This window comes from Paramormyrops kingsleyae, chromosome 13 (genome assembly GCF_048594095.1).
Source record: "Paramormyrops kingsleyae isolate MSU_618 chromosome 13, PKINGS_0.4, whole genome shotgun sequence".
Classification (NCBI taxonomy): Eukaryota; Metazoa; Chordata; class Actinopteri; order Osteoglossiformes; family Mormyridae; genus Paramormyrops; species Paramormyrops kingsleyae.
In genome coordinates, this window is record NC_132809.1 from 11,517,850 (window position 1) to 11,534,222 (window position 16,373).

General features: G+C 43.4%; 1 protein-coding gene across 1 annotated transcript in view; it reads right to left on the bottom strand.

Moving 5' to 3' along the window:
* The window catches only part of otog (otogelin), a 48,627-nt gene that overhangs the window by 14,972 nt on the left and 17,282 nt on the right, over positions 1–16,373 (bottom strand). The window contains exons 23-34 of the mRNA XM_072698196.1: positions 10,157–10,264; positions 8,605–8,743; positions 8,054–8,188; positions 7,718–7,864; positions 6,895–7,014; positions 6,384–6,500; positions 4,470–4,626; positions 4,140–4,166; positions 3,654–3,821; positions 3,110–3,388; positions 468–585; positions 214–293 (exon numbers count right to left, since the gene is read on the bottom strand). Coding sequence (XP_072554297.1) covers positions 214–293; positions 468–585; positions 3,110–3,388; positions 3,654–3,821; positions 4,140–4,166; positions 4,470–4,626; positions 6,384–6,500; positions 6,895–7,014; positions 7,718–7,864; positions 8,054–8,188; positions 8,605–8,743; positions 10,157–10,264 — 1,595 coding nt within the window. The remainder of the gene's footprint in view (positions 1–213; positions 294–467; positions 586–3,109; positions 3,389–3,653; positions 3,822–4,139; positions 4,167–4,469; positions 4,627–6,383; positions 6,501–6,894; positions 7,015–7,717; positions 7,865–8,053; positions 8,189–8,604; positions 8,744–10,156; positions 10,265–16,373) is intronic.

Consider the following 16,373-nt stretch of genomic DNA (forward strand, 5'->3'; position numbering starts at 1 on the left):
TGGCGCATCAGGCTCCATAATACCCCAGAGCAGATTGAAGAATGTATCCAAAGCTCAAAGGTAACATGCCTTTTCACTATTAAATGTACAGGCTACATATTACATAGCTTAAAAATGTAACTATAATACTCGAATACAATGAAAGTCAGGCTAAATATAGAGATCAGTCTTTCTGCTAGAGCACGATAATATTAGAGTCAGGTGAAAACTTACAGTCCTCCAAGTGTACACATCTCTGGGTCACCTCATCCAGGACCATGTGTCCAGGACATTGAGGAAGACATCCCTCCACTCTACAACGAAAGCCAAATAACTCTAAGAACAGAGCGTAAATTAAAATTTATATCCATACAAAAGTAACACTAAGGGCTTTATTCGTGTTTCACAGATTTAAACATAAAGGGGATGGTTGAGCAGGCCTGTATGTAGGGCATGACTAAACATCATAATTAATTTTGGGTTCTTACTTTGGAATGGTGGTACATGTTTGGCCATAAGGGTCACTGCAGGTCCTGAAGCAGGCGCTGAAGCATGTCTCATACCGCCACTGACAGCGAGGACCCATAGATGTGCCCGAGTTAGTGCCTAACAAAAAAATCACACAAAGGAATGATCTTACTGTACAGTGTGTACATAGCTCAAATGACAGTGACATAAAAAATAAAAAATCTACTCAACCATTTAGCACAGAACTTTGGTTTTATTTCTAGCAAAAATAAACTGCAATTGATTTAACATCTTCATATAATATCGTGCCCCCATCAGAAGCTGCAAATCCCAAAAAAAAGGTTCACAAAAATTTCTCCCCAAGTCCAAAAGCATTTTCACCTGTGTGAATTTGCTTCAGTAACACTTTACTTAAAGCAGTCATATAAATGCACTGTACATGCCTTCATAATATATTGTAATGCATTCATAATGTATTATAAACACAGCTGTACATATATATAAAAAGGTATAAACCATTATAGGCATGTTTATTGTGTGTTATGAATGCTTTATGAAGCTCTCATCTATAAAGCACTATAAATACCTTTATATGCATTATAATGGTCAGTATAAGAATTAAGGATGCTTTGTACAGCCATGTTTATAATACTTTATGAATGCATTATAATGTATTATGAAGGTATGTACAGTGCATTTATTTGACTGCTTTAAGTAAAGTATTACCATTGTTTCTTTATGCATACATTATTAGTAAGGCTGTGCTTAGCCAGTATGAAAACCCCTCAGAACCTTCCCAACGACGTCACGCACTGCACAGCTGCAAACCGCTGATTCAGACAACCATTGGTATCCAGCAGCGCCATCTACTGGACAATGTGCAAAATGCCTAGTCAACAGCTACTACAGCTGGCCAGTTGAAGCATGAAACCAGAAGCTGCTAAAAAGTTCAGTAATATATGTAGCACGTTCCTTTGTGCCTGTACAGGACGTATGTACAGGTACATGAATAAAGTAACCCAATTTAATGATGTGGGACTGTTAAGTGCAGTAAATAGCACAGTGCCATATGTGAAAGTGTGGCTATGATGTAAACTAGAAAGGACACTGTCAGCTACGAACTGGGGTCCTGACAACAGTCTCTGCTATGCCAGGCATCTGAAGCCGTCAGCAGGAAACCTAATCTCCGACTTTTCCATTAAGAAAAACAAATGCTGCCGTATTTTTAGTCGCCATAATTAGCCGGAGTCGGGCCCCGGCAAGCTGGGCGGGAGAAGCCCTGTAATAGGAGCCATGCACGCATGTGATTGGTGGAACAAACCTGTGATTTTCCACAGCTCCTGGTTAGGGAAGCACTTTTTATGGAGAGCGATAGATCTAGAATGTGGTCCGGCACCGCATCTCCCACTCCCTTCCCGGCAGTACGGTCCTGCTTCCGTCGCCCTACATCTCAACACCCCCTGACCATGCCTCCCCCCCCCCCCACCACACCCCCACACCCGACTGAGGATACCCTGGAGTGTTTATCAGAATACCGCCTTTGACAAGAGCTGTCGTTTCTCCGGGGGGCCGGAGTGTGCCGGGAGACAGCTGCGCGGCTCTGCCAGGCTGGGGGCCATACAAACCCCCCCCCCCCTCCCAACTGAGGGCCCCCCAGCAAGCCCGCGTATGACCGGCCGCAAATAGGAGTTTGCTCTCAATGCTCTCATTGTTCCCTGGAGAGTGTGTAAACATCTTGTAATGCTATGGATGCATTTTCTATATGGTTTCGGTATAAATCTGACTGTTTCGTTTTTACATGCTAAACATACTAGTATTGCGGAATTTATAGGGTAATATATACATTGACTGGCATCCCATCCAGGGGGTTCCTTGACTGGTACTATGCTTACTGAGATACAGTACTGCAGTGTTTCCCAATCTGGCCCTCAGGGACCCACAGGCTGTCCATGTTTTTGCTCCCTCCCAGAGGGGCACAGAGGGAGCAAAAATGTGAACCAGCTATGGGTCGCTGAGGACAGGACTGGGAGACACTGCTGTATTGTATGTTTACGGGAGATGGAAGGACATTTCATGTTTTAAAAAAAATGTCTCCCATAAGCTAATTTGACTGGAACTGCTTTAATACACTGAGGGTGAAGACTGAAGATTCAAGTTGTCTCACTGGATGTGTGCAACAACTGCATCGGAATGCTTAACCACCCAGCCAAGCCAACTACAAAGCACAACTGAATGCATACAAATAAATATGAAATACACAACAGATGTGCTATTGTGCAGTAAAACAAGTAACACTTCAACGACCATCCATCCATCCTTCTTCTGTACACGCTCGTCCTATTCAGGGTCACGGTGCTCTGGGGCCTATCTTACAGGTACAAGGCAGGGAACAACCCAGGATGAGGTGCCAACCCATCACAGACACTTAGACATTACAATAAAAACACCGTAACAGCAATATTTCAGTGGTCCAGATATAGTTATTGATGACTGAGGGAACAAGTTATTCTTGAATCTCGTACTGAATGCATGAGGTAAATTCATACCCAGAACAATTATTAATAGTCTGACAAAGCAGGGAAATGCTTCTGTGCGATGTCATCCGCCGACCTTCAGTAACCTCAGTTACTGTACTACCGGCCACACGGGGGCGCACACTGACCCATCAGCCTGAAGAGGATGGACCTGCGAAAGCTGGCGCTGTGGCTGTACTTTGCGAGGCGCAGCCTGGGTGACGCCGAGTGCAGGAAGTGGCCACGCACGGCGAATGACTCCAGTGAGTCGTAGCCACTGATCCAGGTGTCCCGATGCAGGACGTAGGTGGACTCGTCCCAGAACCGCTCACTGTCCTCCCACTTGGTTAGCCGCAGCAGGCCGTCCCCACCCACACGCAGGAAGAAATTTGGCCTTTCGGCTGCTTCGAAGGACACCAGAGATGGGTCTGAAAAAAGACAGGTGACCCATCAGTTCCCAGTCACTTTTAGCGCCACGTATACTGTTGGATCCCAGCTGAACCCATTCAAGAGTGTCATTTCTCAAAGGTACAACAGCAGGCCCAGTGATAGGATTTGCCGCACTCAGTTCTGAAGTTTCTCATGAATAATGCCGTATGTATCACAGAAAATTTGCAACAGCTGGTGAGAAGGCGGGGCATATGGGGGAGAGATGAGAAGAGGCAGGGTCACGTGGGAATGGGCGTGGCTTACCGTGAGGTCGCGCCCTGCTCAAGCCAGGGGTCATCATGAAGAGTGTGGTCACTCCAGTGGCTGGCGAGACCCCCTTCAGTGAGAAGACCACCCCGCCTGACGAGTTAGCAGCCAGAAGGGTGTCTTTCTCCCTGTAAGTGAGTAATCGGTAGGGACCTTTTCCCAGAACTGTAGAGGAAATAGCTGGGTTAGTCCCTGCTATGGGAGATAAAAGACATCAGGAGGCTTATTCATTGTGCATTTTGTTCGCCTGTAAACTACTAAAATGTTTGAAATTAAGGATTAATTTCTCAGTCAGAAGGCAAGTCAATAGATTATACCACATTTAAAACTAGCTAGTATACTGGCAGTCCATTTTGCTTATAAATTAGAAGCAAATGAAGTTGCCACTCAAACAGATTCTTCCCTCATGCCTGAGAAGTATATTGAACGGATATTTTGAATTGTTGAATTATGACAATTAGGATATGACAATTAGAATTTTACCTTTGTTGTAGAATTCGCAGTCATAAGCTGTGGAAACGAGAGAACAGAAGAGCATTCAACAAAAATGTTCATGTAAAACCCACTGCGATGTCACCTCACTGTACAGTATATATCATTATGAACAAGGCTCTGATGTTATCGTGATATCGGTTAATTTCTGGGGACTTTTTCTCAGGTTCGGCAGTAAAATATCACTCTTTTTCCGCACTGGTCGTGATGGAAGCGCTGTGACCAGGCCCTCAATCCCACAATCCCTCCTCGCACCAACCTTGGCTGCGATGCAGATGTCGCCCCCCACATTCCCATCTCCCCGCACCAGGACACACTCACGGCACATGGCGGGCGAGCGCCAGTCCACGGAAACACCCAGCTGGCAGCAGCGATGGGCATAGGCCGACACGCTGGTGCAGAAGCACTCGCAGTCACCCCCGCGGCTGCAGCCACACGTGTCCGTCAGGCAGTTCATGTAGAACCAGGTGACATCAACCTGGGCGGGGGGGGGGACAGCACCCACCATCAGTGAACTGTGGGCCAGCAGCAGCTCTCACGGAGCGACAGCAACAATGAATAAAAGGTACAGCCATAGTGATGTGAGGGACTGAAAGTGAGAGATGGACTGTGTGCGTGTGTGTGTGACTGTGTGTGCGTGCGTGACTGCGTGTATATGCGTGTGTGTGTCTGTGTGCGTGTTAGTGTGTGTCTGTGTGCATGTGTATGTGTCTGCATGTGTATGTGCACGTTTGTGTCTGTGTCTGTGAGTGGGTATACCTATCCTTATGGGGACACAATGTCCCCATAATGCGATAAATATCCATTGTTTTCCCTTATGGGGACCAGTTTCCTCTATTTTATAAAAATCGGTGACTGCTATGAAAACACTAAAAATGGAAAAACTCTTGTCTTTTGTTTGGTTATTAATGGTTATGGTTAGGGCTGAGTGGGGCTAAGATTGTCATAGTTAGCGTAGCGTTTTTCCCATAGAAGTGAATAATCAGAAGGATAGGTATAGCCGACCTGTGTGTCGTGCGTGCGTGTGTGTGTGTGTGTGTCCGCAATGTGGTAAAACTTCTTACATTTTAGACTGTGTTCGCATGTTTCAGGTTCCCACAAAATAAACCTCAATTTTATCAAAATCTGTGAATGCAATCAAAAATCGAAAAGTCTTGTATTGTGCTACTTATGGTTAAGGTTAGAGCTTGTTAGGGGTTAAGGTTGTCATTGCTGGGATTAGGGTTATGCCAATAGAAATTAACGGACAGTCCCCATAAATATATGAACACAAGCAGAACCAACACCCACTCATTCTCTTATTATATTTTATACTAAAGCCTCGATAAAGTTTTTGAAATGTGCCTTTACTTTGAATTAAGCAGCTGAAGTACAGACCGTGCGAGTGCGTAGCAGAGCAGAAAGTTATTTTCTGCGCTCTGAGCCCATAAATCAGTTGTGGCCCTTGGTGTGAATGAGTGAGCTTTTGGACACTAGGCATGTGTAACTCCAGCCCCCCCCCGCCGTTGAACAGCTGACCCAGCAGGATCCTAACCCCTGCCTCACAGTTCACCCACAACACCCACGAAAACACACAAGCACAGGGGCAGAACTATAATAAGACGATTGTGACCCAAACACATATGCAAACTGTAACTGAAATCTGGCATAAGGACAAACTCATAAACACAAACAAATCACTATGACACAAATGGATTACATTGCTGATACGTTGGATCCGCACTTCTGTTTATCCCAAGAGCCATTAAACTCAATTCCCAGAGGAATTTCTGTAATCTGTGTGTTTAGAGCCTGGGAGTTCAGTTAGGCTTCACGGAGATGGACGCATTTGCTGTAATAATAAATTACATTTACATAATATTAATCATAAAAAATGTGTAGATCATAAGGATATACGTTCCTAACAGGAGAGCTTTCCAAGACATAGTAATTTTATGCATTCTTGAAATTAGTATTTTATTTTAACAGCTGTGCCATGTATTCATGGTTATTCATCTTTTCTCAGTTAATTTTCCTAACATGAATAATTTTTATGCTCCCATTAAAAAGTTTCCTTCCTACCCATTAATGCTAATTGGTATTTCCCTAGGAATCCATGGCACTGTAAAAAAAAGTGTTTTTTTATTACATGAGTTGCCAAATGATGGTGGTGATCCATGCAGCAGCAAACAAACCTCAACATGGGCAATTTGATGGTGCAACAAAATGAGCATTTTTTGCAGTATGTGTACTCACCACTGGGTGGCAGAGCTGGAACACCTCACTGAGCAGTATCCCACACTGCCGTTTGGCAAAGGGCTCCCTAAGAGGGCTCAGGCTGCAGGGGTGTCTGATATCAGGGCTGTTCACACACTGATGAGACACCCGCATAGAGCCATTAGTGGACACGTGACTTTTGGTCATACATGTGATTTGACACCATGAAGATTAAGCCATTCTAACTGGAGAAATTTTCCAGAAAATACCAATATGAAACGTCACCGAATATACTGTTTGCTCATTAAAGCAACTTCATAGAGCATCTTGTTAAATCTTGTTCACATGCAGAGGAGGACAGTTCAGGTCCAGAAAGTAAAAATCCAGGCCAAGATTTTGTTCCAACCAACCAGCTGAGTACTCTGTGACTGTGACTCTTTATGCTCAACTGGCTGGTTGAAACAAAACCTTGGCCTGGATTTTTTTACGTACGACAGCACAGTGCGACACCAGGAACCACTAAACCCGCGAGGAGACTTCGCTGCCTCACCTCTGCTGTCGTCCAGCTGTTTCCGAACTCTTGCGGCGTCGCAGACTCGATGTTTTCTGGGGTTCTCATCTCATTCACCGTTTTCAGGTCGTAGTTTCCACACAGCCCTACCAGCTTTCCCTGAAGGTGACAAGTCTCATAACACAATCGCTCCTATACTTGTCAGGGAAAGCTCAAAATTCATAGTCGTTTAACAGTATTAAAATATCACTTAAAATTCAACTTAATGACACTCTCCATTATTCTGCTTATTGTGATCGCTTGGTGCATATTCTGGTTCAATAAGACTGTAGGTCTTCCACTGGACTCTACAGTGACTCTTCAGTCACTGTAACACTGACATCACTGCTCACACTGTGTACGAGTGCCCATAATCCTCTGAGTATTGCTTACATTCAGTTCATACTGTCCAAATTGTTGGTACATTTCTCAGATCTCTTGAACATTACACTTATATTGCACTTTTACCTTATTACTTATGTATAGATTATGTATTTTTTTTTATTTTATATTGTTATCTTTATATTTTATTATTCTCTTATCATGCACAGCTGCTCAGAGTGACCAGGGTCACATTTCACTACATGTCGTATGTGTACAACTGTGTACGTGACGAATAAACCTCTTGAATCTTGAATCTAGCTTTTCCACTGTATTTTCAGTCTGAGAGATTACAATGCATCTGCTTATTCCTCGGGGGTGAAGTTTCATAATGAGGTGTAACACTCTCTCCAGTGAGACCTATTAACCCTTTTCATCTTAAAAATAATATTTTTTTTTTTTTTTTGGGAGGGGGGGGTTGTGTGTATGTCTCCCGCCTCACCTGCCAGCGTGGACCAGCCTGGATGTGCACCGTGGTCTTCGTGTCCCACATCACCGTGAGATCCTCATTGGGCACGTGCAGGATGGTGAAATATCCCGCCTGCCAGATGAACAGGCCTTGCTGGCTGTCGATCAGGCTTGTGGGATTCTGTGTTGCAGAAAAACTCAGTGTGTCCGTGTCTCCTCTTTGGGATGGATGTTGTAAAGGCAGAAACTAAGCTGGCATCCAAAGCAGTGCTTCCCAACTTGGCCTGGGAAGGAGCAAAGACATGGACCGTCTGGGGGTCCGAGGGCCTGGTTGGGAAACACTGCTGTAAAGGACAAAAAAATAACCTACTGGCTTTCCACTGTCATCGTCGAAAGCGACGACGGATTTCCCGATGCTTATCACCAAGGACTTGCGACAGATGACTCCACTGTCGAAACAGTCCACATTTTCAGTGGTTACACTCACAGATGCATCGACATCACTCTGTGGGAAAAGCGTAACAGAATGGAGAGGGGCAGATTGAGTCAGAAAGTAGCATCCGAACAGTGAGATTTAGTGAGCTATTGAAGTGTGGCTTATCACAATAATTAATAACTAAACTAAAATATCCATCCACCTGCCAACAGCTTATATAGGACAGGCTTGGAACTGACCCTGGAAAGCATGGAGCACAAGGTAGAGATGGACAGAATGCCAGACCATCGCAAGGCACAGACGTACACAAACCACAGGCACATTAGACGCCCGTGAGCTACCCACAAGTTTTTTAACGGCATGAACAACATAGAGCGAACATGCTAAGAGCAGAAGCTACCCACTGTGACGAAACATGATATAAAACGATGAAGTTCTTTAGGATGATCATGCTTGGCAGTTTGGTCCTGCAGCCGCAGCCTCACCTTCAGCAGGTAGACCTTACAGGCTCCGGCGTAGTCGAACTGCAGCCCGTCGAAGGTCTTGTAATGGCGGTCTCCGTAGGCGGTGCACATGGACGGACAGGGCCGGAATTCACACTGAAACGTCCCGTGCTGGCAGACACTAGGGGGGACATTGGCTGTCCTTAGCCTCAATGTTAATCTGACAATGGGGGGGGGGGTCACCCCAACCCAAGCAACACTGGAGATCCTGTAAGTTCTCTTCATGGGGTGGGGGAGCTATTGCCATAAGAAACGAAATGAGGACCTGGCTGCCAAAGGGCTAAAATCTCTTTTGCAAAGTACCGTCAGGATCTTCCCGTATCTTGGAGAAAAATAGAGTCAGATGGGTGCTGGTAGGGGTGGAGGGGGGGGGGCTGTCTCTCGGCAATAATTAGGGAGCCATTTATCCGGAAGGAACAGCCAAGTCCTTTAACATGCCTGAGAGGAGGTCCTTAGCCTAGGGCTGGCTGTTTTTATTTCAACAGCAGCGATGAAAAGCAAGTGTATCAGGTGACGAGTCTCGGGAGACAATTAAGGAGTGATTTTTTTTCCCTAAAAATTAACAGAATTACAGGAGATATGATTTAATTCAGGCCTGCTTTGTTTGTCTGCTTTTAAGGAGATCCAGCCGTCTGACAGCTGGACAAGACGCTTGTTATTCCATTTCAAAGCTACCTCCATGTACTGAACAACCATTTATGCAGTGTAGAAGCTGCCAGAAAAGATGGATCAATTTCCTGAGAATCTGTGAGGTATGTCAATGATGACAAGGCCAGTGAGTTTTTTTTACTAAAGACTCAGGTTTTACAAACTACTATAAAACTGAAAGGCTCCTGTGCTCGGCTAAACTGTGTGGTTCATCTTTAACTTACTGGTTTGTTTCCTTGATTGAAAGATTCATCCAGCTGTTTCACATTAACATGAGTGACACATGCATGATTATAGGAGACTGACCAATCAGCACATGGCGCTAAAGGGAAATCCGGGTCCTTTTAATTGAAATGGTTGAAATGGTAGTTTACAAACCCTGTCGTAGCTCATAGTGTCCCTCCTGACACGGATTAGTTGGTTACCCTAGTTGCAGGGGGTCCAGATCCTATCCTGGGAGCTATGGGCGCAAGGCTGCCAACAACCCAGGATGGGGCACCAACCCATCGCAGGGCACACTCACACACCAGTCACTCACACCCCAGTCACTCACACACCAATCACTCACACACGTGCACCTATGGGCAGCTTACTAACTTCAATTAACCTCAGCATGCTTTTGGACTGTGGGTGGACACCGGAGCACCCGAAGGAAACCCCACGAAGACATGGGGAGAACATGGGGAGAACATGCAAACTGCACACACATGGAGCCCTGGCGAAGACTCGAACGCTAGTCCCAGAGGTGTGAGGTAACAGTCCTGACCACGGTACTTCCGTCCCACCCCTGTTAAAATAGCTTTTTTGTTTTTGTTTTTTTTTACATGTCCTTTCAGAGACAGTGTACTTCCGTACTTCCCTGTGAGGCACTAAATGCCAGGCTTACCAGTGGTGACACGGAGAGGTCACTTTGTCCCCAGGAAAGAACTCTTTCCCTTTCCATACGCAAGGGCAGGCTTCAGGTTCAAAGCACTCATCGCCATGCCTCAGAAGGCTGAGAAAACAAAACACGTATTAAGAATAACAACAACAACAATAATAATAGTAATAACAAATAATAAATAATAATAATCATCATCATCATCATCATAATTATTATTATTATTATTTATATAAAGATTTCATTTGAAATGTTTTAACTGTCTTAATAATATGCAATGAAAAGGAAAAGTTGCTGTGCAATTTGCCTTGGTTAATAGTATTTATTTATTAATTGAATCCCTCTGGGGGCCTGTATGTTGGTTAGCTAGATAACTTGTTGGATTTAAGGTACCCCAGTTAAGATGGACAGCACACAGCACACAACAAAATATGTCCTCTATATTTAACCTGTATGTGACATCGTGATATAGCAGGGGGCAGCTAATTCAGCACCCAGGGAACAGTTCCTTGCTCAGGTTACCTTGCTGGTAAGGGATTCAAACCAGCAATCTTTCAATTACAAGTGCATTTCCCAAACCATTAGCCGCCCTACCCTCCCATGACCAAAATCATTTGCCGTTAAAAAAGAGAGGTAACACGTAGGCGCCGGGAAATGCGTTTCAGCGGTGAAGCTGCCTTTGTGTTTGCTCAGACCTCGGTTCTCAAACTGAGCACACCAGATTAGAATCTTGTAATATTCGGGGCCGATATATTCCCACTGTCGTGTCAGTGCACAATGAAGCAACACACTGAATGGGGTCTGGGACAAATGTCGGGTTCATCAGCGTAAAGTTACACCACAGATAAACTGGCGTTAACAGCTTCCTTTATCTATGAGCCAGGACAGCGAATCAATTACTCCGATCAAAGAATTCATAACAATGCATCCTTCAGCTTCCGTGCACTATTTATAAATAACTCTTCCCATCTTCTACGTTAATTAAATCAATTCTATGAAGGCTGTAAGGATTATTTCCTTTAACACTGATGACACGTTGTCTAATTAAGTTTTATTACTGGAACTCTGATGTCTGATGATTTTCGGAAAAAGGGACGATTACTTAAATCTGAGATCACCGAGGGGTTTCCCCTCCCCAAAGATGCTTATCAGAACAATGATATGCAGTCCTGGTACCACACACCTATTGTTAGCTATTTGTGGCACTATACCCATAAGTCTGGAAAAGGACACTGATGAAATGCATTTAGCCACCATTTTGAATTAACTCCCACCAGCACTGTATGCCTAATTAGAAGTTCATAAATGAGAGGGTTGTCTCCATTTCTCAACAAAGTTAAAAAAAGACTAAGAGAAACAAGCGTTAAAATGCAAAGCCTAAGGCGGCAAACGGCCAAACAAGAAAAGAAGCAAATATGGCCGCCCTGACCTACATGATTTTGCAAGAGACTCACAGCAGGAGGATACTGTAACACTGTATTGTGTTGGCGTAAATTTAGTGCAAAACAGCAACATTATCCCCAAAGTATAACTTTATCAAGCCATTGTCAAAAAACTAAAACATGATTTCCATTGTACAAAAATAAAACACTGCAAAGTTCTTGTACAATCTGTAAAACAACAGAAGGCAAAAAAGCTGTCCTGTCCTAAAATAATCTGTAGATTCGGGTCCTGGGAGTCCATGTCACTTAATTTGAGCACAGAATACAGACTTTTTGTGAGGGTGTGATGAAAGAAAATGAAGTCACAATGTGCATGATGAGGGATGAACCACACACCTTTTTTGTGTGTGAAATTAAAATGTGCTGATATTCTAAAACAGGCTTCTGGAATGCATTTAAGCGGCTTACCAGTCACCTGATCCCAGAGTCCACCTGTTTACAGCATAAATAAGAAAAGCAACGATTTACAGAATATGCCGAACACAATGATTAATGGTTCTGGATGTATTACAAAAATTCATTACCAGTGGAATGCTTCTCCTTTGAAAAACCGTTCATACTCCAGATTTTGAAGGGAGAAACTTGGCATTACTCTCATAAATGAACAAAATAAGTGTGAGAACAAGAGAGGCAGAGAGGCGAAAATTAGTCCACAAGTTCAAAAAGAATTGATAGAGAAATCTTTTATAGTGTGAGGAGATTTCGTTTATTCTGTTCAACCATACTGATACCCTGGCACATTCAGGGGTGGGGGGGGGGGGGCAGCACTATAATAGGGGCCCCAAAATCTACCGAGAAGAAGTCCCCTGCTTGACAAAATCAGCCCGGCAAATTTCAACTACCAAAATATTTCTTCAGATTGAAAGTTCAAAACCAACTGGGGGACAAAAGGTTACATTTTATCAGGGGGCCCAGAATTTCTAGCTACACCCCTACTGATACCGATACTGATAAGACAGAAACCTTCTCAACTTATGAAATTTAACATACTTTATAAATTCTGTTTAACTGAAAAACTAGATGAGGGACTGAGGAGTGAATCATGCAATGGTGCAACCAAGGTGAAACTTGAGAAGATGCCCTCCAATTCCTCTGTTTTGAAAAGAAATACACTATATGGACAAAAGAATTGGAACACCTGGACATTCTACTTACAGGAAGTTTTCTGACGTCCCGTTCTAAATCCATAGGCATCAATATGGAGCTGGTCCCCCCTTTGCAGCTATAACAGCTGCCACTCTTCTGGGAAGCCTTTCCACAAGATTCTGGAGTACGTCTGTGGGAATTTTTGCCCGTTCATCCAGAAGAACATTTGTGAGGTCAGCCACTGATGTTGGACATGAAGGTGTGGCTTTCAACCTCAGTTGAAGTTCATCCCAAATGTGTTCGATGGGGTTGAGGTCAGGGCTCGGGGCCACTAAAGTTCTTCCACACCAAACTCTCCCAACCATGGATCTTGCTTTGTGCACTGGGGCACAGTCATGCTGGAAAGTTTCTCTATTCCTATTCCTGCTTTGTAATGTGACCTGTTAATAAATCCACTGCCTTGCTTATCTCAATCTGACAGAACATTCAGATGTTACAAAACGGCCGAAAATCTGGCTTTGCACATGGTGGTGAGCAGCCGTCTTGGGTGCTCATTTGCATGGATCAGCGACTTCGATCACACAGCCTTCCGCTCCACACGCATGGGGCCCCCGCCGCACTCCCCAAAGAATGTGTCTGGCTGCAGGCTTAATCACACTGAAACCGTATTTTTTTTATCAATACCCTCATCTCCACGTCGCCCCGCGACATAATGAGTCTTTGTGTCCATATTTATGGAAAACCTGACTTCGGCTATCGAGTTGCAGGCATTTATTAAACATTCATGACAGGATTTTAGTTCAGGGAAGTTCCCTGCTCTCCCTTGTGTGAAGGTTACTAATCACGTTTTCCTGTGAAATCACCATTGAGTACCGATTTCCTCTTCGGAGTATCATCTGCTCTTAAAGATCAAGTATCCTATTATTATTGATCACTTTTGAGTTTGTGTTTATCTGGACAGGTCAGCATAAATGGTTAAATTTCCTGATATATACTGAACACACCTGAGTCTATGTATCGCATAAGCACTTTGAAAACAGTGGTCGTCAAAGCGTTGACCACAAGCTACTATAAGCCTGTAGAAAGCCAATGAGTAGCCCCTGGACAGGTCAATCCTATAGGCGAACCTCTGAACTTCTATCCAGATTATTTTCTTTGTAAAAGTTTGTAAAAGGTTGGAGACCCCTGTCCTGAAATAACAGGATTACAAGAACTATGTGTGCTTTGATTAAGAAAAGGGCAGAGTTCCCAGCTCTGACACGCACTCTTAGCGCTCATGTAAACATGAGAACTGCATGAAGGCACCAGGGAACAAAAATCAACAGATCGTGATGACATGTCAGCTGAACGACAGAAGAGTCACAGCTCTTGAGTTACAATTAATAAAAAGTCCACTTAACCTCAACACTGCCTCTAAGCGGATCAGGTGGCCTTATTTTAAGCAACTCTTATGGCTGAAAGGCCAATAACAGCTAGAATGAAGAGCAACAGGGTGTCATTAAATCACACCATCTGATGAGGGCGCTCTCTTTTTAAGAGTCTATGTAGAGAAACCTGTCCTGGGATATTCCGCCTCTACCTACAATTCTACCTATAGGTGACTCCAGTTACAGAAAAGGCTGCACAGAAAGAGCAAATACTGACTTTTTATGTAAGTCCAGACTTACATAAGTAGAGGCAAGTTATCTGACAGGGAAAAGAAGGTTAAAGGATTACCTACAAGTTCCCTGACGTAATCCAGCCCAGTGTATAAGCTGACATTCAGGGGGTAGGTAGAGTCACGGATCAGCAGTCCTCAAACTGACAGCTTCAGCTTTCACTGGGCACACACATCAATGCTCTCACTATGCTGCACGGCTCCACCGAAATTCTGGACTTGAAACAGCTTTGATCAACCCCTTAGCCTCTTCCGTTTCCCATATCTTCTCCCCGAAGAGATGAACACCTGGCCTCCTCCTCAACAGCTTTTGCTCAGTGGGGGCAGCTGTAGTGGAACTAAGTTTCACGTTTCAACAAGAAATAGACATGCAGTGGATGTATGCATGCCCAGGTCCCCACTAATAGCCCCCTGATCATTTCTTACATGATAAGAACAATTATCTGCTTTTTATCTTACTGAATAACCATCCAGCCTGGGTAATTAATAAGAAAAAGGCACCGTGTTGGTAATATGTCAAGGTTAAGTCACTCAACATTATTATAATGGTTGCTTTCAAGTCATCAACAGGATTTTTTTTTCAACTGGTAAAATACTGGATTTCTCAAAACTCTCTGCAAATGATTCATTATTTCTTCCAGAAAACAGATTATATTCAAAAATATTTTGCCTACATAAACATTTTGAGAAGTAGTTTAAAGAGATTTAAAGTGTGTGATTCTACTTCAGTTGAGGACTGAACTCACCTTTGGTGAGCTGAAAGTTCCCCCAGTATAAATTTCACTTATTCAATGAGTCTGAATAGTGAAAAGTAGTCAATCTCCTGTTTTGAAGTAGCATGTGTACTGTAATAAGCGCAGGAGAAAGGAATAAAAACCAAAGAAGTAACTGAGGAGGTCAGACACAAGACTGTAGCCAAGCATGGACAATCTCAGCATTGCAAGTCTGTCTCCGGAGACTACTGGGTTTCCACCATATGTAATGCTATCAAGAAGTTTAAGGCCCTTGGCACCACGGCAAATCTCCCTGGATGTAGCTGCAAGAGAAAACAGCTAAGGATTGTTTAAATGGTGGAAAACGCAACTTTCATAGAGACTAAGCCGACCTTCATACGTAAGGTGCATAGTTTCAATTTCGCACCATCTGTCAAATCAATAAAAGAGGGTTATGTAGTCAGATACCAAAGAAGATGGTCCAGATGGTGCAGTGTGATACTTACAGTGCTTGAAGTATTTGAATGCAGTTGAATTTAAGCACTGGAGACCAATTTAGAACTTTTTGGTAAACCACGGCATCTCCCCTTACTGAAAACAAACGGAGGTTTTCCGAGAAAAAAACTTTCCCTATAGTCAAACGTGGAGGAGGTTTTTGGGATTTTTTTGGGAGTTCCTTGATTCCTCTGGCACTAAGTGCCTTGAATGTATGTGACAAGAAATCAGAAGAACAACAACAGATTTGGAGAGCAATGTGCAACCCAGTTTCAGGAAGCTGTGTCCTTGCTGAAGGTCATAGGTCAATTACGTGTGTCCCAGGAAGAACACATAAGATTGTAACCGTTCCCTTTACTGTAATTCACTTTGCAAGAAAGAGACAGATAAGTGAATAAAAGGAGTGAAAAGGTCTTTCTGCATAACTATGATCCCAAACACACTTCAAAAATACTGAGGAATGGTTTAAGGAAAAACACTGAAATATCCAAATGAAACTCACCAAACTTCTAGTAAATTAAATGAGGAAGCTCATTGACATAGAATCCACCTGATTGTGGTTATTATGACCGAAGGCTGTGCTACCCAAAAAGTATTTTTTTGATAAAACTTTGACAGGGCATAAATACTTAGTAATAACTCAGTTACTACTGAAGTACAAATCATGAACAAATCATGAACTAATGTAGTTGCTGCTTGAGATAAAACATGCATCACGATTCAATAATTATGAATTAACATGAGATCAGTATGTAACTAAGACTTAGTTTGTGGTTAATTGATACATAAGTAACAGCATACTATATTTTTGTGCTCTGTCAAGTGAAATG